Source organism: Rhinopithecus roxellana, chromosome 15 (assembly GCF_007565055.1).
Source record: "Rhinopithecus roxellana isolate Shanxi Qingling chromosome 15, ASM756505v1, whole genome shotgun sequence".
Classification (NCBI taxonomy): Eukaryota; Metazoa; Chordata; class Mammalia; order Primates; family Cercopithecidae; genus Rhinopithecus; species Rhinopithecus roxellana.
This window is the reverse complement of record NC_044563.1, coordinates 73,131,254-73,158,852: the sequence shown is the minus strand read 5'-3', so window position 1 is coordinate 73,158,852 and position 27,599 is coordinate 73,131,254. Positions and strand designations below refer to the sequence as shown.

Genomic DNA, 27,599 nt, shown 5'->3' with positions numbered 1-27,599 from the left:
GAGTTGGGTTTTTTAAAAAAGAAGAGAAAAAGGCAATCATGCATACTGCCTGGTTCAACTTAGATATAAGAGCTATTGGACCACCGAGGTAAACGGAGTGGTAGTAAGCATCTTGCTACTACGGCAAGCTGTGGTATCCACGAGCTATGGACTGGAAAACTTTCACACTAAGGCCAATTTTCCTAACTATAAAGTTAAAAAGATCTATATTATCTCCCTTATTTCAGAGGGATTGTGTGGAAAATTACCAATAAGAAGAGTCTTGAATTTATTGCAAATATTTTCTTCAACAAGATCAGACTCTTTAATGTGTTAACGGTCTAGTTTGGGACCGGGCACGGTTGCTCATGCCTGTAATCCCAGTGCTTTGAGAGGCTAAGGCTGGCGGATTGCTTGAGCCCAGGAGTTCAAGATTAGCCTGGGCAACATAGCAAGACCCCAGTCTCTACAAAAAATACAAAAATTAACCAGGCATAGTGGTGCATGCCTGTAGTCCCAGTTACCTGGGGGCTGAGGTGGGAGGATTGCTTAAACCTGGGGCAGTTGAGGCTGCAGTGATCTGAGATCGCGCCACTGCACTCTAGCCTGGAAGACAGAGTGAGACTCTGTCTCTAAAAAAAAAAAAAAAAAAGGTCTGGTTTTAAGTACTTTCCTAGGGATGGAAGAATGAAAAAAAATGAGCTTTTAAAGTAAAGCTCTAAACCAATGGAATATGGTCTTGCCCTATAAAGGGAGGTCCCAGATCTGAGGGACCTCTCTCTCACTGAATCCCAGTCACCTTCATCTTCTTACATTCTGTAAAGCATCTTTGCCCTCTCTTGTCCCTAGGTGCTGAAGGATGTCACACTCGGACCTGTCACTCAATTAAAATGAAACATGAGATATCGACTAAAATTTTTTCCAGTTTCTCTACTCCCTCAAAATCTAGGGGAAAAAATCTTAACATTATGCATTCATAAGTGAAGTATTTGGAAGCCACCTACCCATCCCTCCCCTCTCACACCACTTATTTGCTCATGCTTCATCTCAGACTAAACATTTTTCTTAGTTTAAATATCACTCAGATGCACTCTCTTTCTGGAGGGTATTTCACATTCACAAATCTTTACATAAAGGAAGTTCTTTAAGTCTACCTCATGTTCTTCTCTCTGCTTTTTTGGCCACTTTCTAGTAATCTGACTCTATCAGAGTTGACCTCAGCCCAGTGTGTGCTTGTGAAAGAAGCACTGCCATAGACGAGTCCAATGTCAGTCTGTCCAGAAACAAAGTTATCCACTGGGCACAGTGCCTCACGCCTGTAATCCCAGTACTTTGGGAGGCTGAGGTGGGTGGGTCATTTGAGGTCAGGAGTTCGAGACTAGCCTGGCCAACATAGTGAAACCCCGTCTGTACTAAAAATACAAAATTTAGCCAGGTGTGGTGGTGCATGCCTGTAATTGCAGCTACTGGAGAGGCCGAGGCATGAAAATCGCTTGAACCCGAGACGCAGAGGTTGCAGTGAGCCGAGATCACACCACTGCACTCTAGCCTAGGTGACAGAGGCTCCATCTCAAACAAAAAAACAAAAAACAAAACAAACAAAAAAATCCATCCCAGGAAGTGTAAACTGGGCAGCACCTAAGGCTTATTTCTGCTCCATTTTACCCTCTTAAGCCTCTTATTCAGTTAGCCCTGTATGAGTCTTAGTTGCCTCCTGTTTGTAAAATGAGGAATAATACTGGTGGCACAGAAATTTTGAGAGGAAGAACTCAGGAATTTCAGTCCTAATGCCCAGGTAGTGTGCTCACAGGGAGGGCACACATACATTCTCGCAATAGGATCAAGAACGTGTTCAGAAACATGTTGCATGACTTTTTAAGAGCCACTTAAATTACCATTGGTCCTTCCTAAGTCTCCTGGCCTTGTCTTCTTGAAGGGAACCTTAGCGACCCATCAGGATCTAGCTCAGGAGTACTAAGCTCCAGAGAGCACGTTAGTCCATGCTTCAGGATCTTTCTGTCACTGGAGAACCTAGACAGGCATGCTTCACTCTGATGCTGTAGCAAAGTGGGCCATGAACTTGACAAAACTGACTTCAAGGAATCCAAGTTCATGACACACTTTTGCTGTAACCCGAACTAATCACTCCTGCTTCCTTCTATTAAGACATCCATTCTCTTGCAGTAATGGAGAATGAACCAGTTCCAGCCAGTTAAGGGCAGAGGGAGGTGCTAACTCCAGCACTTTTACAAAGTCATTTGGAGCACAGGGGAGAAATCCAGTTGGCTTTGGAGTGTCTTGCTGGAAAACTAGGACAGGGTGAGGTTGAGTCTATGTAGAAATGTTGGCTTCTCGGTTCTGGCAGAGTCTTACGGTACGTAGAGTTCTGATGGAGTTAGGAAGTCAGAGATGAAAGCTCAGAGGCAGGTGGATGTATGGATGAATGAATAGAAGGATGGATGCATGAAGGGATGCAATGGGGCCCTTGGGGCGCCCTCCTGAAGCCATTGACATTGCTGAACATGGGATGTCCAGTCCCTCAGGTGTTCAGGCCACCTACCAAAGATAAAATAACTCACTGAGAATTTCCCACCCAGTTCAGCCCAGCCCAGCCCCAAAATTCTTTGACCAAAGAAGGGAGTTGGAGAATCCTATGCCTCTGTTACCATGGGCAAGTTCAGGTTGCCTCAACCCTCAGGCCAAAGCAGTTCCCTTCTGAAGCGCTGACAGCATACAGAGCTTTGTGGCTTAAAGAATTACCCTGAGGGCGGGGACCCCAGGCAGGGTGGACAGTGACCTAAGGGACCAAATTTAAAGTCACTTCAGTTGTGGGCAACAAAGTCACTTGTACAACCTGCCATCCACATCTGCCTTCCCCTCCCATGTTCCTGTAGGTCACCTCATGTCACACTGCTCCTGTTCTATTCCTCCACTGGTACTGCAGAGTTCTCCTTGTTCTCAGATGGGATGGCAAGGTAGTCAGACCTATAGAGGACACAGGGAAAGGGAATCAGAGCTTCAGTGCCTGGGGTGGGAACACAAGAGGGGGAAGGAGCAGGGCACAGGAGCAAGAATCTATAGAACAACTCTTTCTATAGAACACAACTTTCCTTCTGTTGTGTTTCCCAAGAGAAAAACAACCTTTTCTGCAGATTAAAATAATCATTTCCCCCATGTATGTATATGAACACCCACCAGGAGTGTATAGCTTCTCATTTATCCATGTTGTCTTCAGCATTTAGTTAGATTAATATGTTGGCCAAGGCTCATGCCTCTAATCCCAGCACTTTGGGAGGCCAAGGCAGGAAAATTGCTTGAGCCCAAGGGTTCAAGCCTGGGCAACATAGCGAAACCCTGTCTCTACAAAAAAGACAAAAAACTAGCCTGGCATGGTGGTACGTGCCTGTAGTCCCAGCTACTTGGGAAGCTAAGGTGGGAGGATCACCTGAGCCTGGGAGGTTGAGGCCATGATTACGCCACTGCACTCCGGCCTGGCGACAGTGAGACCATGTCTCAAAAATAAAATAAAATAAAATGTTGGTCAAAATGACAGCTGTGAAATTATATTTTATAGTTGTTTCACATGTTTATAGGCTATTTGGGTTTCTACTTCTGAAATTTGACTGTTCATTTGCTTTCCGGTTCTTCTGAGATCTTTGTCTTTTTCACATTGATTTTTCTTTGATGGTTTCACGTTTTGACAATTTCTCCCAGTCTCTTGTTTGTCTATGAATTTTGCTTCTGGAGTCTTCTAATGAACAGCTGATTCTTTACATATAATGTAATCAAAATTATTTTTCCTCTTGGATTTGTGCCTTTTGTATTTTATTTGGGAAATTTTCTCTATTGCAAGGTGATAAAGATATTCTCTTATATTCCCTTAATGAAATGTTCAAGTTTGACTTTTACTTTGTGTTTAAATCCCCTCACAATTTACTTTGGTTTAGTATGAGAGACGGGGAATCTAATTTTGTTTTGTGTTTTTCTTTGTTTGTTTCTATATAGATTAGGAATTTTCCCTGGACCACTTACTGGGCAGTTCATTCCTCCTTCAATGATTATAACGTCATCTCTCTCACGTATCAGGTTTTCCTACATGCATTAACCTGATTGGGGGCTTTTTGTTTTGTTTGTCCATTTCGTATGCCTGTGCAGTATCACAAACTCTGTATTCTGATAGCTCTGCAAGAGACCTTCATCTGGCTGGGCGCAGTGGCTCACACCTGTAATCCCAGCACTTTGGGAGGCTGAGGCAGGTGCATCACGAGGTCAGGAGATCGAGACTATCCTGGCTAACATGGTGAAATCCCGTCTCTGCTAAAAAAATACAAAAAATGAGCCAGGCATGGTGGTGGGCACCTGTAGTCCCAGCTACTCGGGAGGCTGAGGCAGGAGAATGGCGTGAACTAGGGAGGCGGAGCTCGCAGTGAGCCAAGATCGCACCACTGCACTCCGCCTGGGCAACAGAGCAAGACTCCATCTCAAAAAAATTTAAAAAAATAAAATAAAATAAACCTTTATCTCTGATAAGACAAATCCTACCAATCTCTTGCAAATTTACTGCTCTTTCTTCGAAATGGTTTAGACCAAGGGTGGGCAAACTATGGCCTAAGAGCTAAGGATGGTTGTTTGCAAACAAATAGAAGAACAATACGTGACAGGGACCTATGGAGCCTGCAAAGCGTAAAACACATATTATCTGGCTATCCCTTGGTTTAGACTATTTTTGGCCACTTAGCCTTCCCTGTGACTTTTAAGATCAGTTTATTAAGTTCTTTGAGAAATCTAATGGGCATTTTGATTGGAATTTCAAGATCAGTTTATTAAGTTCTTTGAGAAATCTAATGGGCATTTTGATTGAATTTGAAGATTAATTTGGGAGAAAATTGTTTACACTTGTGAGGTTTTATTCTCCATCTAGTTACATTTAAAGCCTTTCAGTAAAGATTTGTAACTTTTTCTTTAAGTGTCTCATATATTTTTGTCAAATTTATCCCAGGAACTGGAGAGTACTTGTTGCTATTGTAACTTTAAAAGCATTTTAATATTTTAAATATTTAAATATGTTACTAAATTTGTTGCTGGAATACAGGTGATTTTTATATTTTGATTTCTATCAACAATTTTGTGGAATAGTCTTCCTAGTCCTAACAGTATTTTTGTAGATTCTCTTAGGTATCCTATGTAAATAGTAGGTATAAATAATGATCATTTAGCTTCTTCCTTTCCAAGTCTTTTTCTTCCTTGTATTTAGCTGGTCTTCACCTAGGATTTCTGATACAATATTGATAGAAACAGGGAGAGGTAGTCTCCTTGATATGTTCCTGATATTACAGGCATTTGAGGTTTCAACACATAGATGATATTTGCTATAGGCTCTCTTAGGAGCTGCCATTTATCACTTTAAAGATGCTTGGTGTTTAGGTGTAGATGTATTTTATTTATTCTGCTCACGGTATATTATGCATCTTGAATCTGAAGAGTCATCCTTCCCTCAGCCGCTCTGTCTCTGAACACTGTCTCTCCTCCATTCTCTGTTCTATTCTTTTTTTTTTTTTTTTTTTTTTTCTTTTTGAGATAGAGTCTCACTCTGTCTCCAGGAGCGCAGTGGCGTGATCTTGGCTTACTGCAACCTCCACCTCCTGGGTTCAAGGGATTCTCCTGCCTCAGCTTCCTGAGTAACTGGGATTACAGGCACGCACCACCATGCCCAGCTAATTTTTGTACTTTTAGTTGAGACAGGGTTTCACCATGTTGGCTAGGTTGGTCTTGATCTCCTGACCTCATGATCTGCCTGCCTCGGCCTCCTAAAATGCTGGGATTACAGGTGTGAGCCACTGTGCCCAGCGTCTCTGTTCTATTCTAATACACCTTCCCATTTTGTTTCCTTTAGATTTCTTTGTCATGGTTCATCTTTTTCCATCTCTGTTCTTCAGTCTGTAGAACTTTCTCACATTGATCTTCTGGTTATCAGTATCTAATCTTCTGTAGAACCAATCCATTGAGTTTTAAATTTTATTGGCTATGTTGTTCACTTCCAGATGATTTTCTTTGTTTCCATTCAAATCTGTCTGCTCTTGTATCTGAGAAATTTACTCTATTCTTATGCTTTTGGCTTTTTCTTTTATTGCTCTAACTATTTAAACAAGCTTATTTTTATTATTTGTTTATTTCTGAGACAGCCTGTCACCCAGGCTGGATGGCAGTGCTGCAATCACGGCTCCCTGCAGCCTCAAACTCCTGAGTTCAAGTGATTCTCCCACCTCAGCCTCCTGAGCAGCTGACACCACTGGTACGCGCCACCATACCTAGCTGATTTTTTAAAAATTTTTTGTAGAGATGGGACCTCTCCATGTTGGCCAGGCTGGTCTTGAACTCCTGGACTCAATCAATCCTCCCTCCTCTGCCTCCCAAAGTGCTGGGATTACAGGCGTAAGCTACTGTACCGGGCAAGCTTATTTTTTATATTTTGTTGGGTCCTTCTTGTGTCTAAAGCTCCTGGGATTCAATCCTGCCATTTTCACTCTTGTTCATGCTAGATGACTTTTCGCCTTGTCTTTTAGTTTTGGACTGGACTATGAAATCAGATCCAGCAGTGCTCTCTCTGGGGAGTCCTACTAGGCCTCGGCTGAGAGTGAGTTCCTTCAGAATGGGTTTCATTTGCTTCTATAAGACATTCATAGTTATCACTGGCTGGGGACTAATTTTTACTGCATTTCTCAGCTTAGAGGTTCCTGGGTCATGTGGATAATATACATTGAAATCTCAGACATTGTGAGAGCAGGTTTGTGGTTACTAATTGTCCAGAATCTTTATTTTTCTATTTGGAGTTAGGCCAAGATGGCTAAGTTTCCTTGGTTTCTCCCTGGGCTGGTGGGCTGATTATTTTCTGGACTACCCTTTATGTGAGTTGTAACCTTCTGAGGATTCTGGCTCTGCGGAGGGCGTCAGTTCCAGCTCTGTTTCTTGTGCGGCCCAATTGTAGGTTCTTCCTATCCAAGCACTAAAATCCAAGCACTGAAGTCACCAGGAATTGCCGCCTCCCTCAGCAGCGTGCTTCTTTCCCTCCTTATATTCAGTCAGTTGTAATGTTTTACTTCCCTAAGATCAGAGATATCATGCAAAATGATGCTTTTTTTTTCGAGACTGAATCTTGTTCTGTCGCCAAGGCTGGAGGGCAGTGGCACAATCTCGGCTCACTGCAAACTCTGCCTTCCAGGTTCATGCCATTCTCCCGCCTCAGCCTCCCGAGTAGCTGGGACTACAGGCACCCGCCACCACGCCCAGCTAACTTTTTTGTATTTTTAGTAGAGACGGGGTTTCACCGTGTTAGCCAGGATGGTCTTGATCTCCTGACCTTGTGATCTGCCCACCTCGGCCTCCCGAAGTGCTGGGATTACAGGCAAGAGCCACTGCGCCCAGCCAAAATGATGCTTTCTTTATCGAACATTTCTAACTGGTAATAGCCTAGACTTTTTAGGGTTTGCCTCAGCAATGTTGCTAGAAATCTGTGGGCTTTTTCTATCTTTTCCTTCCCCAGATAACCAGCCAGCTGATCTCTTAACTCTTTGCTCTTACAGACCCCATCATTTCTCAAATATGCTCACCCTCAAGTGACTAGAGTCTCAGAGCAAATGGCTAAGGTACAGGCTGGACATTAGAGGATTAGAGTCCCCACTCTGGACATCTAAGCACTACCAGGCTTTAGGGGAAAGAACATGTTGCCTGGAGCTCCTTTGCTAGCAAAGGGCAGTGCCCAGATGACCTGAGGAGCTCTATGGTATAAAGCAAATGGTTAAATGTGATAGAAAGAGCATGAACATTAGTACTAGAGAGACCTGGGTTCAAATCTCAGTCTCTCCTCTCACTATCTGTGTGCCTTGGTAAGCTGCTATGAGACTGCTTGGCATTTATAGAATGGTTATAATAATGTTACTTTTTTGTTGTGTTTTTGGATTTTTATTGTTGTTATTTTTTGAAATGGAGTCTTGCTCTGTCGCCTAGGCTAGAGTGCAGTAGCACCATCTTGGCTTACTACAACCTCTGCTTCCCAGGTTCAAGTGATTCTCCTGCCTCAGCCTTCTGAATAGCTGGGATTATGGGAATGTGCCACCATGCCCGGCTAATTTTTTATACTTTTAGTAGAGACAGGATTTCACCATGTTGGTCAGGCTGGTCTTGAACTCCTGACTTCAGGTGATCCTCCTGCCTCAGCCTCCCAAAATGCTGAGATTACAGGCATGACAGCCACTATGCCCAGCTATAATAATATTACTTTAATGGGTTGTGGTAGCAGCTGATGGTCTTTGACTTAGTGGTTAAATGTGCTGGCCAAGAATCAGCAGGCCTGAATTCAAACATCGCTTTGTTTCTTAAGTGATGTTTGAATTAAGCAAATGTTTAATATTTCTTAAGTGATATTTCAACATAATGTTGGAAGTTCTGGCTAGGGCACTCAGGCAAGAGAAAGAAATAAAGGGTATTCAATTAGGAAAAGATGAAGTCAAATTGTCCCTGTTTGCTGATGACATGATTGCATATTTAGAAAACCCCATCATCTCAGCCCAAAATCTCCTTAAGCTGATAAGCAACTTCAGCAAAGTCTCAGGATACAAAATCAATGTGCAAAATCACAAGCATTCTTATACACCAATAACAGACAAACAGAGCCAAATCATGAATGAACTCCCATTCACAATTGCTTCAAAGAGAATAAAATACCTAGCAATCCAACTTACAAGGGATGTGAAGGACCTCCTCAAGGAGAACTACAAACCACTGCTCAGTGAAATAAAAGAGGACACAAACAAATGGAAGAACATTCCATGCTCATGGATAGGAAGAATCAATATCGTGAAAATGGCCATACTGCCCAAGGTAATTTATACATTCAATGCCATCCCCATTAAGCTATCAATGACTTTCTTCACAGAATAGGAAAAAACTACTTTAAAGTTCATATGGAACCAAAAAAGAGCCTGCATTGCCAAGACAATCCTAAGTCAAAAGAACAAAGCTGGAGGCGTCACGCTACCTGACTTCAAACTATACTACAAGGCTACAGTAACCAAAACAGCATGGTACTGGTACCAAAACAGAGATATAGACCAATGGAACAGAACAGAGTCCTCAGAAATAATACCACACATCTACAACCATCTGATCTTTGACAACCCTGACAAAAACAAGAAATGGGGAAAGGATTCCCTAGTTTAATAAATGGTGCTGGGAAAACTGGCTAGCCATAAGTAGAAAGCTGAAACTGGATCCTTTCCTTACTCCTTATACGAAAATTAATTCAAGATGGATTAGAGACTTAAATGTTAGACCTAAAACCATAAAAACCCTAGAAGAAAACCTAGGCAATACCATTCAGGACATAGGCATGGGCGATATTTGAATTAAGAGTTTGCCTTACATTTCACAGATGAGAAAAATGAATTTGGGAGAGTTTGCTCCCAAATTCAGTGTTCTTATCTGTAAAATGGGTATAATAATGGTGCCTATCTCTTAAGTAGTGATCAGGAAGAGGGTGGAGGATGAATGTAAACTGCTTAGCACCTCACCTGTGAGAGCAAGCATTCTGAGGGTGCTAGCTTTCATTATTACTTTGGCATCTCTGAACTTACGCGTTTTCTTGGGCTGCCTCTTCGGCTTTTGAGACCTTTCTGTAGCAATATATCATCTCAATGAGCAGCCACAAAGTGAGGAAGACCAGAAGGATGTACATCATGATTTCTGAGACCACAGAGGTGAAGTCCTCTCCGGCTGAAAGAAAGAGAATGAGGCTCAGAATATGCAAGACCAGCAAACCTAGGGCCGCCATTGGAGCCATATTTTTAAATACAGCTTAAATAAAGACTGAGTAAAGTAACTCAAGAAGATGTCAAAGGAATTCCAAATCCTGACTCTCCCACCCATTGGCTTTCTTACTGACTGTCATCTTTTGCTCAGGAGCCAGGGAAGAGGGAGTGGGATGCCTGGAAGAAGCAGCAGAGCAGTGGAAGGAATCTTGGCTTCAAAGTGAGCTATCTAGAGCTGGCTCTCCATTTTGCTATTTACAAGTATGTAAACAACATTTTCCCTTACTTGAGACTCAGTTTCTTAGTTTGTAGGATGAGGATAATAACACCAGTCAGGGGTTTGTGAATATTACATTATCTAATGTATTTCAGAACATCTTGTGAGATTAAAAGTCTACACAGATGTAAGGAACATGCCTTATTTCAACTGCCTCTGTCTTTTGAGCTGCTGATGGTGGAAAGTGGTATTCCTGGGGAGAGAGCACTGGAAAACTCATTCAGGGCCAACACAGACAGCCTCCATGTGATATGCGCATGTTCTCTACAAGTCTGGGTTAGAAACAAGACCTTCCAGGTCATCCCAAAACCAAACATCAATATTGGAGGATTTAGTGTATCAACCACATTGTCCCCAGGGCTGTACATTTGAAACAATTAGGATCCTGCCATTTCCCTGCTGAAAACTCTTCAATGCTCCACACTGCCCTTACGATGAAGTCCCAACTCTGTTCACATGACATGCAAGGGCCTTCACAATCCAGGCTTTCTTACCTCATTTTCATTTGGTTGGCCAGAAAAACTGCTACACACTGTGGTATGTTAGAATCTGTGAACTTTTCTTCTTCTTCCCTCTTCCTGGATTGTGTCTCTCACCAATGGCTAGTTCTGTGCTAATATCCTCTCCTGCTTTGCAATCTCCCAGTAGTTCTAGATTCCTATGAGGTCCCGTCCTTTGTGAAACCATCCCCAGCTTCTCATGTAGAGCTATTCACAACCTTCTCCATGTACTTTTCTTTTCTTTTCTTTCTTTCTTTCTTTTTTTTTTTTAGATGGAGCTTCTCTCCTGTCACCCAGGTTGGAGTGCAATGGCATGATCTCGGCTCACTGAAATCTCCCCCTCCCAGGTTCAAGCAATTCTCCTGCCTCAGTCTCCCAAGTAGCTGACATTACAGGCGCCCACCACCACGCCCAGCTAATTTTTTATACTTTTAGTAGAGATGGAGTTTCACCATGTTGGCCAGGCTGGTCTTGAACTCCTGACCTCAGGTGATCCCCCCGTGTTGGCCTCCCAAAGTGCTGGGATTATAGGCGTGAGCCACTGCGCCCGGCCTCCATGCACTTTTCTCATCCATCTGTTATAAGAGTTGTATTGTGTTGATCTTTCTTTTCTGTGGACTGTGTGCTTGTTGAGAACATATTTATTTCTGGATTATCTGCCTGCTGTGTAAATCTTAGAATATTTAAAGTGCTCAATAAGTACTTATTGAATGAGTGAAAATAAATATTATCTTATTTGTTTCATGATCAACAAAAAGGACCATTAAAACATACTACATGGCAGATATCCTGATATATCTACTCCTTGCCAGTGGGAGGAATGTTGCAGCTGCCTCTCTCCTTGCCAGCTCTCAACAGCAAGTCAGATTTATGATCTGCAGTTGTCCATTGGATCTTAACCCCAAATCCTTGGTTGTTAAGAGTACAGCACAGCCTGCCATAACTTTCAGCCCAGAAAGCAGTCCAAAGGCTCCAGGATCATCCAGGTTTCCAGCTGGAGCTAGAGGTCATAGATGCAGTGTGAGGCACATGAGAATGCCGTACAGCTCAAACATCTCACTGGCTTGCTACCACCTGGTGCATTATTTATGATTTGTTTGGCTTAAAGCATGCTTTCTCTTTCAAAATGCAGTATCCCACAAATGGCAATACAGGAAGCTGTCCTCAGTATTTTTAGTTACCTCTAGGTGAAGGGGCCTCAGGTTTCTGCCTTAGGGCCAGGAGGTGACAGCCTACGCCAGAATAAACCCAACTTGAACAAAGAGAACCAGGGAGACCTTCTAGGACCACAGGAATGGAGGACATGTGGGGTTGGTGGGCAGGTGTCATGGTGGGGGGGGGGTGCGTAGCTCTGAGCAAGATGAGGGCAGGGAGTATCTGATGTCACAGAGGCAAAAAAGGAAAGAAAAAAGAAAAAGTGGCAGGGGTGGGGGTGGGGGTGGCGGGACAAGAAGCAGTGGAAAGAAAGCCTGCAGGATAGGCAAACAATCTGGATTTTCGTCCTGCTTCCAGTGCTAATTTGCTTCATGTCCCTGAGCAAGTCCTTTGCTCTTGCAGAGAACTCTTCTCTCCAGTCACAAAATGAAGGGCACCAGAGCTGCACCCTCCAATCACCTGGGGAGTCATTCAACTTGCATATGACCTCACTCACCCCTGCCGATCTCACACCTGCAAGGGTGCTGCAGAGGTGTCTACATTTGGAGGAAGCCAATGTGGGCGATTCTGATGTCTGCCCTTTATCCAGAGGCTCTGGATTAAATAAATGATATCCACGCTTCCTTCACACCCGACCATCCACGAGGCTCTGTGGCTCTGATAATAAACTTGTTTTTCCTTCTGTTTTTACCCGAGGCTTGCTCTGGTGCCTGGCAGACGAACTAGCTCAGCCTTGCCACACTTCCCACCAGCTATGCACGAGGGTCTCTGGAGGCAAAAGCCTGAGAGAGCGGAGGTGGAGACAGTTGGACACTGTGCTAGGGTCTGGCAGGCACCAACCGAAAGCTCCAGATGGTGACCAGGAGAGGGCGCCAGGGCCCCACCCCCGAGGGGAAAGGTGTGTAACAAACAGGGGCTAAAGGAACTTCAGAACAGGGGAGTATCTTAGAGAGCCCCGGCCCACCCCTTCATTTCACACCAGAGGAGCGGGGCTCAGAGCAGGGAGGTGACTCATCGGGTCTGAATTTAGGAGCCCTGAGAGTCCTTCTGCACTTTCAGAATTGACCTACCTTCCATTTTAGTCATATCGTCTGACCCGTTTGTTCATTCACTCCGAGCACTGAAACCTTGCTTCATTATTTTTATCACAACGACATGATAAAAAATGAATAAACCTGTGGCCTGGAGGTTAGGATTCCTGGATCGTTTTTTCTAGGAAGAGCCCTGTCTTTAACTTGATCTTTTCTTTCATGCCCCACGCTTTGGCCGGCTTACCAGCAGTGATAATGCTGGAGATAGACTGAGAAAGGCTGGAACTCCCCCCTCAGGATGTAGGACTCCGGTTGCAACAGAAACACCTGAGTTAGGCTGCTAAAAGGCCTTCCCATGCACGAACACGGAACTAGCTGTAGATGTCCAAAGATTTTAAACAAGGCTAGAGAGCTATCACCCTGTCCCCTTCTCCCAGCAGAGAATGAACTATGTAATAAGAGATGCTACAGATGGGGACGGGGTTGCACGTGTGATGACTGTGAAGAAAGACAAAAGAAGAAAAGATTGTCAAACTTTGGTTTAGAGAGAGGTTCTCAAAGTGTGGTCCCGGCAAGCAGCACTGCCTGCCAGGCAGCGTGTCACGCAATGCAAACTCTCAGGCTCCACTGACAAAAGCGGAAAGGCTGGCTTCCAAAAAGCCCTGCAGGAGATTTTGAGGTTTGCTAATGTTTGAGAACCCCTGGCTTAGAGGCATGTATTGCTTACAAGTAGAAGGAGAGATGACTTCGAGGTAACCTCATGAGATTTCTCTGCGCCCACTGAGTCAGGGATTCAACCTAGGCCAGAGAAGAAGGCCTAGCTGAGTCAGTAGCTTTAGGCCTCATGGAGGCTAGCCTCTTTCTCTGAGGAAGCAGGAAGAGCTCATTCTACCATCTCCAAGCCTTTCTGCTTTGAGGAAAGGCACAGAAAGACAGGCTGCTTGGGCGGTTTACAGGAAGCTGGCCACCAGAGGAAGATGGGTCAATGGTGACATTTTTAGATGTCACCATTCCAAATACACAGGCTTTTGCACTCTTTAAGGGCCTCACTCATGTGGAAAACTGCTGTCCTACCCTTCCCTGTCCACAGAGAGCAGGACGCCCTAGAGACCCTGTGCCTCAGCCTCACCCTCCTCGGTGACTCTTAGGGGGATCAGCCGCGTCGTCTTCACAAAGGGCCGATGCGCCTCAAACTCAAACTCCCGGGACACGTTGCAAGTGTAGAGGCCAGAGTCGTTCAGAGTGACGTTGAGCACAGTGATGGACACGTCCTGCAGGTCTTTGCTGCCATTCCACTGCAGGCGCCCCTGAAAGGGGCTCTCCACCTCCTGGTGGCCATTCCGATACTCGTAGATCTGCAAATAGAGGAGCAGACGAGGGTAGGGCCAGGAGAGGAGATGGCAGGAGAAAGCTGAGTTACGGACAGGGCAGAGAAAAGGAGCAGAATTGTGCATGGACAGGGAAGAGAGGGAACAATGTCACCAGCAGACCAGAATGTGGGGGTGGGATGAAGAGGCAAAGAGGAGGGTAGGGAAGGGAGCAAAGACGGGGAAGAACAGGCAGAGGCAGCAAGCATCAGCGCATGTGGACATGGTGAGGACAGAGGCAGCCAGGGGTGTGCAGGAAGAAGCTTGGCAGAAAAGAAAGTGGTGGAAAGAGGGAGAACAAAGGCAGGTGGGAGAAGGGTATGGAAGCCCAGGAGGCAGACATTGAGAGAAAGACAGGATTGGAAAGAGACAGAAGGAGAGAACAAGAGAGTAAGATGTGTCCCAGGGCCACCAGCTAGAGAACAAGGTAGAGACAGCAAGACAGGCAGATTCATTAGTAATAAAGACATGTGAAAGCCTTGGCTTTAAAACTGGACTCCCTGTGCTAGTACTCATCAGGGGCTGTGGGACAGGCAGGGCCAGGCCACAGGAAGGGGGCGCAGGATGCTGAAGCATGGCAGATTAGCAGAGAGCCATCACCAGAGAGGCACACATCACATCTTTTGCTTTGGACTGAATTTTAACTGAAATCTCATCTTTTAAATTTCTTTCCTCAACACTTCCACCCTCTGACATAACACACCTTTTTTTTTTTCCCTCTCTCTCTATAGCTGTGCTGGCTATTCTAGTCTCCACTAGCCACAGGTAGCTACTTAAATTCAATTTCTTAGAAATTAAATAAAATGCAAAACTCAGTTCCTCAGTGGCACTGGCCACATTTCAATTATTCATAGCCACATGTGGCTGGTGGCCACTGTATTGCACAGCACAGAGAGAGAAGGTTGCCACCATCACAAACATTTCTATGAGACAGCCTTGCTCTGGATTTCCATGGCTTTTTTTTTTTGCTGTCATTGTTTTATTTTTCATTTTCTTCTTCTCCTTCTGATCCACCTCACTTTGGGCAGATCTGGAAGCACTGCGGGCAGCTATCGGTGGTACATGACCAGGCCTGAAGTCCCTGGGGGCCTTTGCATCTGGCCAAGACATCCAGCCTCCTACAGCTGGGGGCTAGCCTCAGTTGCAGCTTCATTGACGTGTCACTGTCAAACCTGAGCCAGGCTCTGGGAAGTCTCCGCTGGTCCCAGTCTTGGCACCTGACTGTAGCAAATTTACATCAGAATGGCACATAGAAGCTAGAGTAGAAATGAGTTCGGCTTTAGGATAGTGAGAAAGAAGAGCAAGCTAAACCCAGTTTCACCCTTCTGTTGTCTCCGTTACAAATCTTTGTGAAGGAGAAACTTGCTCCCAGGAAGGCAAAGCAGTGCCATAAAAAGGGCCTTGTGGCCGGGCGTGGTGGCTCAAGCCTGTAATCCCAGCACTTTGGGAGGCCGAGACGGGCGGATCACGAGGTCAGGAGATCAAGACCATCCTGGCTAATACGGTGAAACCCCGTCTCTACTAAAAAAATACAAAAAACTAGCCGGGCGACGAGGCGGGTGCCTGTAGTCCCAGCTACTCGGGAGGCTGAGACAGGAGAATGGCGTAAACCCGGGAGGCGGAGCTTGCAGTGAGCTGAGAGCCGGCCACTGCACTCCAGCCTGGGCGGCAGAGCAAGACTCCGTCTCAAAAAAAAAAAAAAAAAAAGGGCCTTGTATCTGCTGTTAGACCACCTGGCTCAAGTCTAAGCTGTCTTAGTTATTAACTTCTTTGAACCTCAGTTTCCTCATTTCTGTGTCTATCTTTTCTCTAGCAAACACTTAACATAGTGCTTACTATATTCCAGAAACTATTTTTAATGCATTAAAAATTATAGCTCATGAGTCCCGGTAACAGCCCTATAATTTGGCTACGCTTTATATCCCCACTTTAAAAATGACGAAACCGAGGCACAGAAAGGTTGACCAACAAGTCCAAAGACACAGAAGTAATGTGTGAAGTCAAGAATCAAACCCAGGTGACCTGGTTCCAGAGTCAGTGAAGGAGTAAATAATGGTCATCTCCAAGGTGGTATTCAAAATATATGACAACCGACCAGGCGTGGTGGCTCACGCCTGGAATCCCAGCACTTTGGGAGGCCGAGGTGGGTGGATCACCTGAGGCCAGGAGTGACCAGCCTGGCTAACATGGCAAAACTCTTTCTGTACTAAAAATACAAAAATTAGCTGGGCATGGTGGTGCATGCCTGTAGTCCCAGCTACTGGGAGGCTGAGGTGGGAGAATCGCTTGAACCTGGGAGGTGGAGATTGCAGTGAGCGAGATCCTGCCACTGCACTCCAGCTGGGTGACAAAGGGAGACTCCTTTGAGAGAAAGAGAGAGAGAGAGAGAATATATACATACATACATACATATATACGTGTGTGTGTGTGTGTATATATATGTATGACAACCACTTTGCCACTGGCACCAACCAACCAGAACTGACATTGGCTATGGTGCAGGAGCAGAATCCGGAAGACTCCCTGCTCTGCCAGGAGCAAATCTCTCAGTTTCCAAAAAATGGATAAGTCTGGGGGTTCAGCCACTTAGGATACTTGGCACAGCAAGTATCCATGAGAGAACTGTCTAAAATAATTTATTCGCTGATGTGGCTGTACTGGGTGTCCCGGGTGAATATCAGCCTTGGATTTCTCTTGGTCATCCCTGTCATTCCTATTTCACTAGGACTGTAGGAGTTAAAAGAGCTAACCTTTGTTATTTCACATAATGATGCTTTGTGTTATTCCCATTTATTTGTTAACGTAATGCATATAATAGGATGGCACGGAAGATTAGATGAAAACACCTGCAAATTGCCTGTTAGGGTGCCTATCACATAGTAGGCTTTATGGCTTATCTCTTTCCTCTGCTTCCTCCAGCCTATAATCAAGGGTGCTTGCAGCTGGCCCAGTGCCCTTTCTTTCAAAGAAGCTGGGGCTTCACTAAGGCTGTCAGTTATCTGCTGAGGAGCTGTCAGTGTTTGAAAGAGAAAGAGCCAGTGTTTGCTAGCTCGGCATCCCCCAGACTGTCAGGAGCCAGGCTGGGAACAGCAGAGGCCAGCAGAAGAAAGGCCAGAGTCAGCAGTCGAACATACAAGGAAATCTTTACCGCCCTCGGGCCTGTAGAACCATTCCACCACCGTGGTGGCCTCCACCTCCTCTCTCTTCATGCAGGAGATGCAGCGCAGCTTCATGGGGTTGCCCTGCACGGCCTCCGTCTCCGAGGGCACTTCCACACACACGGGGAAGCAGACACTGGCTGCAGAGAGGACGGGTGACAGGGAAGGAACAGCAGGTGGGGGGGAGGGGCACAGGAGAGAGGCGTTGGAGAAGAAGGAGGGAGGGAGGAGAGACAGAGAAAGAAGAGTCATGAGGCGAACTTGAAAAAAGTCACGTGCACGTGTCTACACCCTCACCTGCGCTCCCTGAGTGTACAGGCTCAGAACAGGTACACATTGGAGGTCTAGACCTCCAATCTAGACATTGACTGAAATGCTTCCCCTGGAGGCAGTAGAGATGCAGCACAGGACATTATACTTGAGCCCTGCCCTCTAAGTCTTATAGCCCAAGTGGGAGACAGGGCATGTGCCTACCCAGCGACCATCCATCCTCCTTCATTCCCCTACCATTCATTAAAATCCACTCTCTGCCAGGTCTGATGCTAGACTAGAGATGCAAAGATGAATAAAACACTAACTATGCCCTGCATGCTTTTATAACCTAATAGGGAACACAATTCCTAACTAGGGATTAAACCTGACCACAGCAAGTAACACACTCATGATATGTTCTGCTCACAGAAGACAGGCAGTGAGTTACTCCCAGTTGGCCTGGGGAGAAAGGAAGAGAAGGATGGTGAAACATGAGGCTAGAAAGGTAGACAGGACCCAAGCTGTGAAGACCACTGTGTGTCCCTTCCAGTGTGAGGTATCAAATGTTTTAAAGCCATGGAGAGATGTAATTTTATCTGTGTTGCATGAAAACTGTAGGTAATTCTGACACATGGTAGAGGTTGGAGCAGCAGTGAAGAAGATGGCGAGCGGACTGCTAGGCTGGAGCAATGGTCTATGTAGAGGAGTATAGTGAGGCAAGTTAAAATCTGGAGGGGGGTCAGATTGTGGGACACCTTGCATGCCACACAGAGGTCTAGACTTAGTGTTTCTGCCCTCTGGAAACTTGAAGTCTGCTTTTTAAAATGAGGCAAGTATATCAGCTTGATAATTCAGAATAACTTGAGTGGGACAAGGCTGCCAGCAAAACATGTGCAAATGTGGGCTGCATTAACAGATGTACAGTGTGCAGGAGGAAGGAGGCGTAGCTTCTTGGTACTGCTTTTGGAACAAATCTGGACTATTATGATCAGTTCAGGATGTCATATTTTAAAAAAGGAAGTGGTTCAAAGAGTGCACGCCCAGGGGTGAAGGGATAGTGAAGGGTCTGGAGATAAAGTCTGGTGAGGAACAAATGGGAGGACTTGAGTTGCTTAGCTTGGACACAGAACATATCTGTCTTCAAATATTTGAAGGCTGGCAGGTGGAAGAGAAATATGATTCTGCCCAACCCTAAAAGTTATAAGAAAAAAGTAAGTTTAATGCAATAAAAAAAGAACTTGCTGGTTTTAGAGCTGTTCACAAATGCAAATAACTAAATGGTAAGAGAGTGTACACAGCATTGTTTGTGATATTTGAAAGTAAGATGAGGCCAGGTTCTGTGTCTCACACCTGTAATCCCAGCACTTTAGGAGGCTAAGGTGGGAGGACTGCTTGATGTCAGGGGTCCGAGACAAGCCTGGGTAACATAGTGAGACCCCTGAGTCTACAAAAATAAAATAAAATAAAAATGAGGCAAACATGAAAGCACACAACTGTAGTCGCAGCCACTCAGGAGGTAAGAAGGTTGCTTGAGCCCAGGAGTGTGAGGCTGCAATGAGCTATGATGGCACCACTGCACTCCAGACTGGCTGACAGAGTAAGACCCTATCTCTTAAAAAAAAAAAAAAAAAAAAGTTGGCCACCACGGATTCTTACATTAGAATTAGAATTAGACTTTGAAGATCCCTTCTGATGCTATTTTTTCATGAATTAATAATAAAAACAGAACCCCCAGAAAAAAAGAAATATTACACACGACATTTAAAAACTAGTCTACTGTTAATGGTCAGCCTGTTCATCTCCTGGCAGAGCATTCTTTCCTAAAAGCAGGGGAAGGTTTTATTTAGAGCTTAACATGACACTGACATAAGCGAATTTTGAGTCCAAAAACTGTGTTTGATTGACTTAGAAAGCAGTGTATTTCATTTTAAAATATAGAGTTTAAAAACAAGTGGCACCATAATTAACTTAAAGTTTTAAAAATCAAGGTAAAATAAATTTAATTGGGTTTTCAACTCTCCAGCAAGCTGGGCGAGTCTTATCTGACAGTCTTCAAGAGGGCCTAGTGCTTCTGCAGATGGTGAGCCACTTTAATGGAGAGGGGGCCCACATCTAGGGAGAACTGATCAGTAACATCTTCAGCATGTGATGAGTTTGAAGTATTGATTATAGATCTGATTAAACAAAAAGGAAATGTGGTTTGTGCAAAAGTTTGTGAGTGGGCAGAGGGGTAGAGGGTATATAGCAGGAACTCCACGTAGCATGGAACCTTGAGGTACATTCATATTTAATGAGAGCTGGCAAAGATAAATTCATTCATTTCATGTTGACAAACTCAGAAGTGGAGTAAGAAGTCGCAAGGAATGCACAGTTACAATTATAGAGGCAGGGTGAAGATAGAGGCACGCCCAGAGGTGAAGGGATGGTGAAGGGTCTGGAGATAAAGTCTGGTGAGGAACAAACGGGAGGACTTGAGTTGCTTAGCTTGGACACAGAACATATCTGTCTTCAAATATTTGAAGGCTGGCATGTGGGTTTGACAACTGAAGAGCTGGGTTTGATGTACTATGTAATTTCACTGAGACTCAGTTTATTCATCAACATAATGCTGAAAATGACATCTCTCTAGTAGGTTTATCATGAGAGTTCTATGGCTTAATTTACATGAATATGCTTTGTACAAATGTCATTATTCATGTTATTCTATCCTTTGTTTATTTCACAAATATACTGAGTACCTTCTGGGTGCCAGGCATTATTCTAGGCAAGACGAATACACCAGAAAACAAAATAGAAGAATCCCTGTTTTATGGAGCCTACATTCCAGTGGAGGTAGAGGGAAAACAGCAACATTAAATGGTAAAAAGTTCTGTGAGAAAAAACAAAACAGTACAGGAGAGAGCGTGTTCACAGGATCATTGGAGGATGGCCTTTCTGAGAAGGTATCATTGAGTAGGCACTGAAGAAAAGAAATGAGGGTATAAGCTATACACATATCTGTGTGAAGGCATGTCAAACACAGGAAATTGCTACTCAAGGGCTTAAGGGGCCCAAAGGAATGTGTTTGTCATGCTCAACAGACAGCAAACAGCCCAATGTGGAAATTATGGCAAACAAAGTGAGAATAGAAGGGGATGAAGTAGTGGGAGGGATGGGCAGGGCCAGATTGCAGCAGGTCTTATTGGTCATGTGACAACCTTGGCATTTGCTTAGAGCAACATAGGAGCAGCAGAAGGTTCTGAGAGGAAGAATGATGGGATCTGATTTGTGCAAGATCATATGACCTGATGCTGCATTGGGAATAAATGGATGAAGTGAAAGACACAAGGGTGGAATCAAAACAGTTAAGAGGCCTGGTACAGGGATCGGATTGGAAGACGATTTTGTTTGGGTGAAGATGACAGTAGAGCTGGTGGAGTCTGAAAGAAATGAAAGAAAATGATTTGCTGGATTAACATCTTTGATTAGGTGAGAGGTGATGTGCTCTAGGGAACAAGTAGATGGGATGGCAGAGATAGAAGCACAGTTAGTTCATTTATAGTTAATGGAGGGAAGGCAGTCAGGATGGCAATTGGGGTATGGCAGCAACTGGGGTAGCCCCTCTCCTTTCTGGGTTGCCCCTAAGGTAACAATAATCCAAGGTATCATCATAGAGCAAGTCCCACTGCTTCCCTTCTAGTCAAAATCCAGTTTCAGGGCATGAGAACTCTGCTCATGTGATCCTGGAGAGTACATTGAAAAACGGCCACAAAGTCTCCCCACCTCTGTTTGCTTGCCTTTTGCAGTATGACTTGCTGCTCCTTGCTTCAAGAGGTAACATCTGTTTCTCCATCCCTTGAGTCTTCAGTACACCACTGCCTTTCTCTTTCTCTTTTCTTTCTCTTTCTCTCTTTCTCTCTCTTTCTTTCTTTGTCTCTTCTTTCTTTCTTTTCTGGTCGCTCCAGGTTTTCTGGTTTCTATTCTTGTTGTTCTTTCTGGAGTCGTTTTTCGTTACGCCCGCCCTTCCATTCCGGCCGAAGCTCCTCTGCCTCTTCCTCCTGCTCCTTCCCTCCCTCCCGACCCTCCTTCCCTTCCTTCCTTCCTTCCGTCCTCCTCCTTCACTTCTTTCCTTCCTTCCCTTCCCTCCCTCCTTCCTTCCTTCCCTTCCCTCCCTCCTTCCTTCTTTCCTTCCTTCCTTCCTTCCTTCCCTCCCTCCTTCCTTCCTTCCTTCCTTCCCTCCCTCCTTCCTTCTTTCCTTCCTTCCTTCCTCCCTCCCTCCCTCCCTCCCTCCTCCCTCCCTCCTTCCTTGCTTCCTTCCTTCCTTCCTTCCTTCCTCCTTCCTTCCTTCCTTCCTTCCTTCCTTCCTTCTTTGCTTCTTTCTTTTGATGGAGTTTTGCTCTTGTTGCCCAGGCTGGTGTGCAATGGCACGATCTCGGCTTACCGCAAACTCCGTCTCCTGGGTTCAAACAATTCACCTGCCTCAGCCTCCTGAGTACCTGGGATTACAGGCGCCCGCCATCACGCCTGGCCAATTTTTGTATTTTTAGTAAAGATGGGGTTTCACTATGTTTGCCAGGCTAGTCTCAAACTTCTGACCTCAGGTGATCCACCCACCTTGGCCTCCCAAAGTGCTGGGATTACAGATGTGAGCCACCGTGCCCGGCCCACCACTTTCTTTCTGTGAAGCCCTTTAGGTATTCAAAGAAGGCTGTAAATATGGCAGGAGCTCAACCTACATTGCTGACTAAAAGTAACAAACTCTTGGAATAATGTTGACCAAATCATTTGACCTTTGTTCTTCTCTTCAATTTCCATAATACTAATGAAGAAATGTATGAGAAGGAAAACCATGATGTATTAATAATGATCATATTTCACTAAGGAGTAGCATCCATCTATCATAGGTGGATAATAAAGTATTATGAACCAACCTCTCTGAGGCCCTCAAATCTTTCTCTTCTTCGGACATTGCCAAATTTTTCCTCCTAAGATTGCTCTAAAATGCTTTCCTTTGCACTGAGATAATGAAAAATTTGATTAGAATATAAACAATTTCCAAAAAGGGGTAATAAATGAAGTTATTTTTAGATTCTGACACCCTGACGTGACTTGGTCTGCCAATTTAGCTGGTCACTTAGTGCCTTGAATAGGATGCATGAAGGACCACTAGGGGAAGAGAGGAAAACACTCCCTAATGCACAGGACAACTAGAACGGCAGGCCTGGAGAGGAAGGGCAGAGAAGGTACTAGGTGCTAGTAGGTGAGGCCCTAGGACAGGTGATGGTGTAGGGGAGGGATGGGATGGTAGCTCAGAAGAGAAATGGGAGGACAGGTGCCCTCCTGGCAATTGTGCATAGTAGCACATGTGTCCATGTGAGGTGCTGGAAGGAGCACTGGAAGACTGAAATCAGAAAACAAGGGTTCTCTAGCAAGTCCTTTCCCTTTCCTGAGCTAATTTTCTCACCTCTAAACTGGAAAGAATACTCTTTCCCCTGACTACCTCAGGGAGAGATATGAGGACCAAAACAAGCAATGTATTGAAAATTACTTTGTAAACTGTGATGCACAGGCAAGTATAGGGTTTTATTTATTTATTTTTTCAAAGGCTGAGCATGGTGACTCATGCCTATAATCCTAGAACTATGGGAGGCTGAAGCAGGAGGATTACTTGAGCCCAGGAGTTAGAGACCAGCCTGGGCAATATGGCAACACATTATCTGTATTAATTTTTTTTTTAAATCTCTTTAAAAAGTAAAAATTATTACATGCTTTAATAAATGAAATAAGGAAACTTTTTTCCATGCATGCAGAAAGTAAATGGAAAGACTCTTTCCCTTCATATTGTACATCATATTAAAAAATCAACTTTGGAAGGGGGAATGCATCTAACCCAGCATTGTCCAATACTGGAATTACATGCAAATCAAATGAAATTGTGCCTGTGAAGGGAGGCTGTTTTTCTTTCTTTTTTTCCTTTTTTTTTTTTTTTTGAGATGGAGTCTCGCCCTGTTGCCCAGGCTGGAGTGCAGTGGCACTATCTTGGCTCACTGCAACCTCTGCTTCCCAGGTTCAAGCAATCCTCCTGCCTCAGCCCCCTAGTAGCTAGGATTACAGGCATGCACCACCATGCCCGACTGATTTTTGTATTTTTAGTAGAGATGGGTTTTTGCCATGTTGGCCAGGCTGGTCTTGAACTCCTGAGCTCAGGTGATCCACCCACCGCGGCCTCCCAAAGTGTTGAGATTACAGGTATGAGCCACAGCGCCTGGCAAAGGGAGGCTGTTTTTCTTACATGTAACAACCAGGTATCCTGAACCACTGCTCTTTCCCTTCCACAGCCTTTCAGTTTGGTGAGACAACACTCAGGTTGCAAAGAAACTGAGAATGGGCAAAGATGGGCATACTGTGTACACTTCTTCCAAAGTTTTTTGGGGGCTGGGGAGGGGATGGGCACTCTGTCAATTCTAGCAATATTCTTCAAAGATTTCTCTACCATTCATCTGTGGAGCTGAAAAGGATGTTAGATATCACCTATGCCAACTTCCAAACATTACACAGAAGGAACCAGATAGCACTCTAAAGTTGTTACATCATAAGCTAGTGGCAAAGCTGAGACTCCAATGCAGGTTGCGCAAGTTCTAGTTAAAAGATTCTTGGATGATAGCATGTTGTCTCCCTCCACTGCAATTCAGAAAGGGATCTCAAAATCTTAGATTAGAGTTTAGGAAGAAAGTCTCTGCAGAGTCTCACCCCAACCCTTATCTACAACTTCAGCTCTACCTACACTCTTTTTATATGGCCAGACTATCATCTTCTATGCCTCCTGTCCCCAGCCTTAGTCTCCCCTGAGAAAATTTCAGCCTTAATCTTCAAGACAGGTGAGATCATTGGCAACCTATTATGGCTGCTCCGTCTCCAGGTCTGGTACTCTATTGGGGATGGCTGGTGATGAGTCTGCCCTTGGGGCTGACGTTACCTCCCTCCTCGACCTTCCTAGTAGTCTGTCTCATCAGGCATTTTGACAGGAATCTTGGCTCTGCCTCTGGTCACATGCAAAATCCATATAATGCTGGCAGCTAGAGTTAGTCCTGGAGGCTTGAAAAAGTAATACTAAAGCAAAGAGGCAGTTCCTAATCAGCATGTCTGCCACCATATAGGCAGGATGAGTTTCATGCCAACCATGTTCAGGCGTGAACATAAGCTCACATGCCTCGTTTCAGGGAGGCAGGTGGGTACAATTGTGTCCAATTACCCTGGGTATTGATTTTAGCACGGAGAAAGGTAGCTAAGATCATGTAAAGCAATCTATCTGCTGAAGAGAACCTATATTTTATCTGAGGATCTAATCATAGACACCAAGGCAGAGATGCCCAGAACTACCACACCCCACCCCCCACCATACACACACTACTACACTCTCACCCATGCATTCCGATGTCTATACTAACATGCTCAGACACATGCTAATGCACACATCCAGACACTGAAATATATTTACATACAGTAAAACATTGTCTCAATCACACAATTAGACGTTATCATATAGACTCAACTCCCTTTACACACATTCAGGCACTCCAAGACCATTTCTGACACTCTCCTCAGTCTTTACTGTTCCAAGTGTAAGATTCCCTTATTTGGAGGGGGAAGGTCACCTCAGTCTCTCACAGCTGACAAGCAATAATCTATCCACCTTTGAAGGCAAAAACCCAGCTCTCCTCCCCAAACACCAAAGCATCTTAGTTCCACAGGTTCATGCAAACAAACAAACAAAAAAAAAAAAAAAAAAAAGAAGAAGAAGAAGAAAGATGCGTTTCACAGTTGCCTATTTATTTACTATATAGCAGTAAATGGCTGAAGCCTGTTTTCTTCCCATTCCTTGTTAAAATTAAGAAGATGATGAGCAACTAATGTATTTTCACTCTCAAAATTCATGCATCCAGCTTTCATGTTTATTTTTTAATATACAGAAACGAATTTGAAGACCCAGTAAGCTTTCCAAGTACGGACTCCTTGATGAGATATAAAATGTAACCACACAGGAGGTTTTTGTTCGTGAACGTGACTGCATTTCCTTTCAGCAAAGGGAAAGGGAAAAAATACTTTGGAATGATCAGGAAACTGGAGGAAGGGCGGAAGAACCACCAAAGGAGGTTGGAGAATACCGGGAAAGGGCGGTGGGGAGGTGCCTTTCCAATCTCAAAATCCCAGCTCTCATGGAACCCCTGCGATCTCCATGTCTGGCAGATATGCACAGAGGGAAGCCAGCCAGAGCTCTTTTCTGTCACCAACGACATCAATGTGTTATTATTGTTAGCATTATTACTGTTACCTGCATGCGGCATGGCGAGGTGCTGGTACTTACCCCAGTAGATAAGCACGAGAGAAGCCAGGGGAAACAATCTGTTGAAGGCAGGCATCTTCTGGGGCTGGCGGCTTCCGAAGCTACACAGAGAGATTCCCTCGGTCAAGGACTGCGCCTTCTCAGATTCTTTCGAGGAAACCCTTTGGGACGAACTGCCCTCAGGGGGCGACTTTCTGACCGAAGGAAGGGCCGAGCACCGGTGCTTGGGGAGGCCCTGGGGGCTTTTGGAGCCTGGCGGGGGCTTTGGACCCAAAGCGACCCCACTGAACCTCCCCACTTCGAGGGAGATGATCAGCCGCTCCGCGCCCGCTCTCGCCGGCGCTCAGCACCACGGACAGTCGCCTCCCCGCCCACCCCGGAACTCCAGCTTCCACTCGCGCCCCTGCCTCGCTCGTTTGCGTCCAGGGCAAGCTCAGCTCGGAAGGGAGTCGCACTGCTGGCCTAGCAGCCAGGCTGTCGAAGGGTCCAGGTTGATTCACCTCTCGCCTCCCCAGGATCTGCTGCACTCGAACTGGGATCCTCCGAGCCCCGCGGCTCCTGCTTCGTCCACCCTGACTGCTTCTTCAGCTGGGCGTGTCCCCACTCCTGAAGCCGCCGGGGCCGCCCGTCTGGGCTACAGAATGCGTTCCACGTCGGTCCCGTCCACGGCCGCCCACGGCTCCCCGGGGAGGTGCAGCGGGGCCGGGAAGGAAGTGGCAGCTCCCGTTCGGCAGGCGATGTCAGAGGTTGGGGGGTGGGTGTAGAGGGGGAGCCCCTTCCCGGGAGCTCGCCCCGGGATGGTGCGGGGTCCCGACCCCGGGTGGCGGGTGATCAGCAACCCTTCTCTAGGCCCCCAGGCCGTGTGTGCTGTCAGCTCTGACATGCGCAGGCGGCTCTCCGCCCCCACCACCGCCCCGGACCCTCCCCCTAGTGCACACTCCCCACCCCCTAATGGGCGTGCCCCTCCCAGTGCCCAGCAACGCGCCGAGAGGGGGCGGAGCCGGGAGCGGCGCAGACACTTCCAGCCCGGAGATCTCGGCTCGTGCGCTGGCTGTTCTCTCCAGGTCTCCCTCTCGCGCCGCCGCACCTTCCCCGAGCTCGGGCGCACCGCCGCCCTCGGCTCACGCCCTCCAGGCAAACCCACTCAGCTCCCGCAAGGACTTGCCGGGTGTAGCTCCGGGAAGGGGAGGGCCAGAGCTCTTTCAGGCAATGATGTCATCTGCAAGGCGCGCTATATGCGGTTCCTAGCTTCGCCTCCCAGACCCCATCCCTTCCAGTTCTCGCTGCCTATCCTTTGCCTAGCCTTGATTAATTGGCCCCGGACACAGCAAACTCAGCAAGATAATCCCTGTTTAGGGCAAATGGGGTAGGGATGAGGCGCACCTGTTTCTGTGTTCACCTCATCACTCAGTGAGGTGATCCAAATGTCAGCGCAAGGGGAGGGGGACCCAAGAGGACGCCTCTTCCCTTCCCCAGGTTCTTTGCAGTCCTCCCTTTTCCTCTAATTACTCCTTTTAAATAAAGCAGATAGATTGAGTTTGGCGTCTTCCAACTGTTAGCCACTCCCTAGTCCTAGCAGCTGTTCGAGTGCCCCCGCCCCATCTCTGGAAGGGAAACCTGAAACTTTGCATTCAACTATAAACTCAAATTGACATAACAGATTAGGAATGCCTGGAACTGAAGTAAAAGAGTAATCCAAGATCCCTCCTTCAGCCTCCTTTTTCTCCTCTTCTGCTCTTTCCAAAAGGGGAAGC

The 27,599-nt window shown here is 45.7% G+C and overlaps 1 protein-coding gene across 2 annotated transcripts; it reads right to left on the bottom strand.

The window, feature by feature from the left end:
- SCN3B (sodium voltage-gated channel beta subunit 3) lies at positions 1-26,724 on the bottom strand. Of its 2 annotated transcripts, XM_010356448.2 has the most exons (7): positions 26,346-26,714; positions 25,867-25,946; positions 17,247-17,410; positions 13,875-14,100; positions 9,609-9,747; positions 2,879-2,964; positions 1,554-2,535 (listed from the first exon to the last, which is right to left on the bottom strand). In XM_010356448.2, the coding sequence occupies exons 2-6, from the start codon at positions 25,919-25,921 to the stop codon at positions 2,901-2,903; spliced, it is 648 nt and encodes a 215-aa protein (XP_010354750.1). In that variant the 5' UTR covers positions 25,922-25,946; positions 26,346-26,714; the 3' UTR covers positions 1,554-2,535; positions 2,879-2,900. The 2 variants fall into 2 exon arrangements, with proteins under 2 accessions (XP_010354749.1, XP_010354750.1); XM_010356447.2 differs by having other exon boundaries at positions 1-2,535; positions 25,867-26,724.
- Between the last annotated feature and the right edge of the window lie 875 nt (positions 26,725-27,599).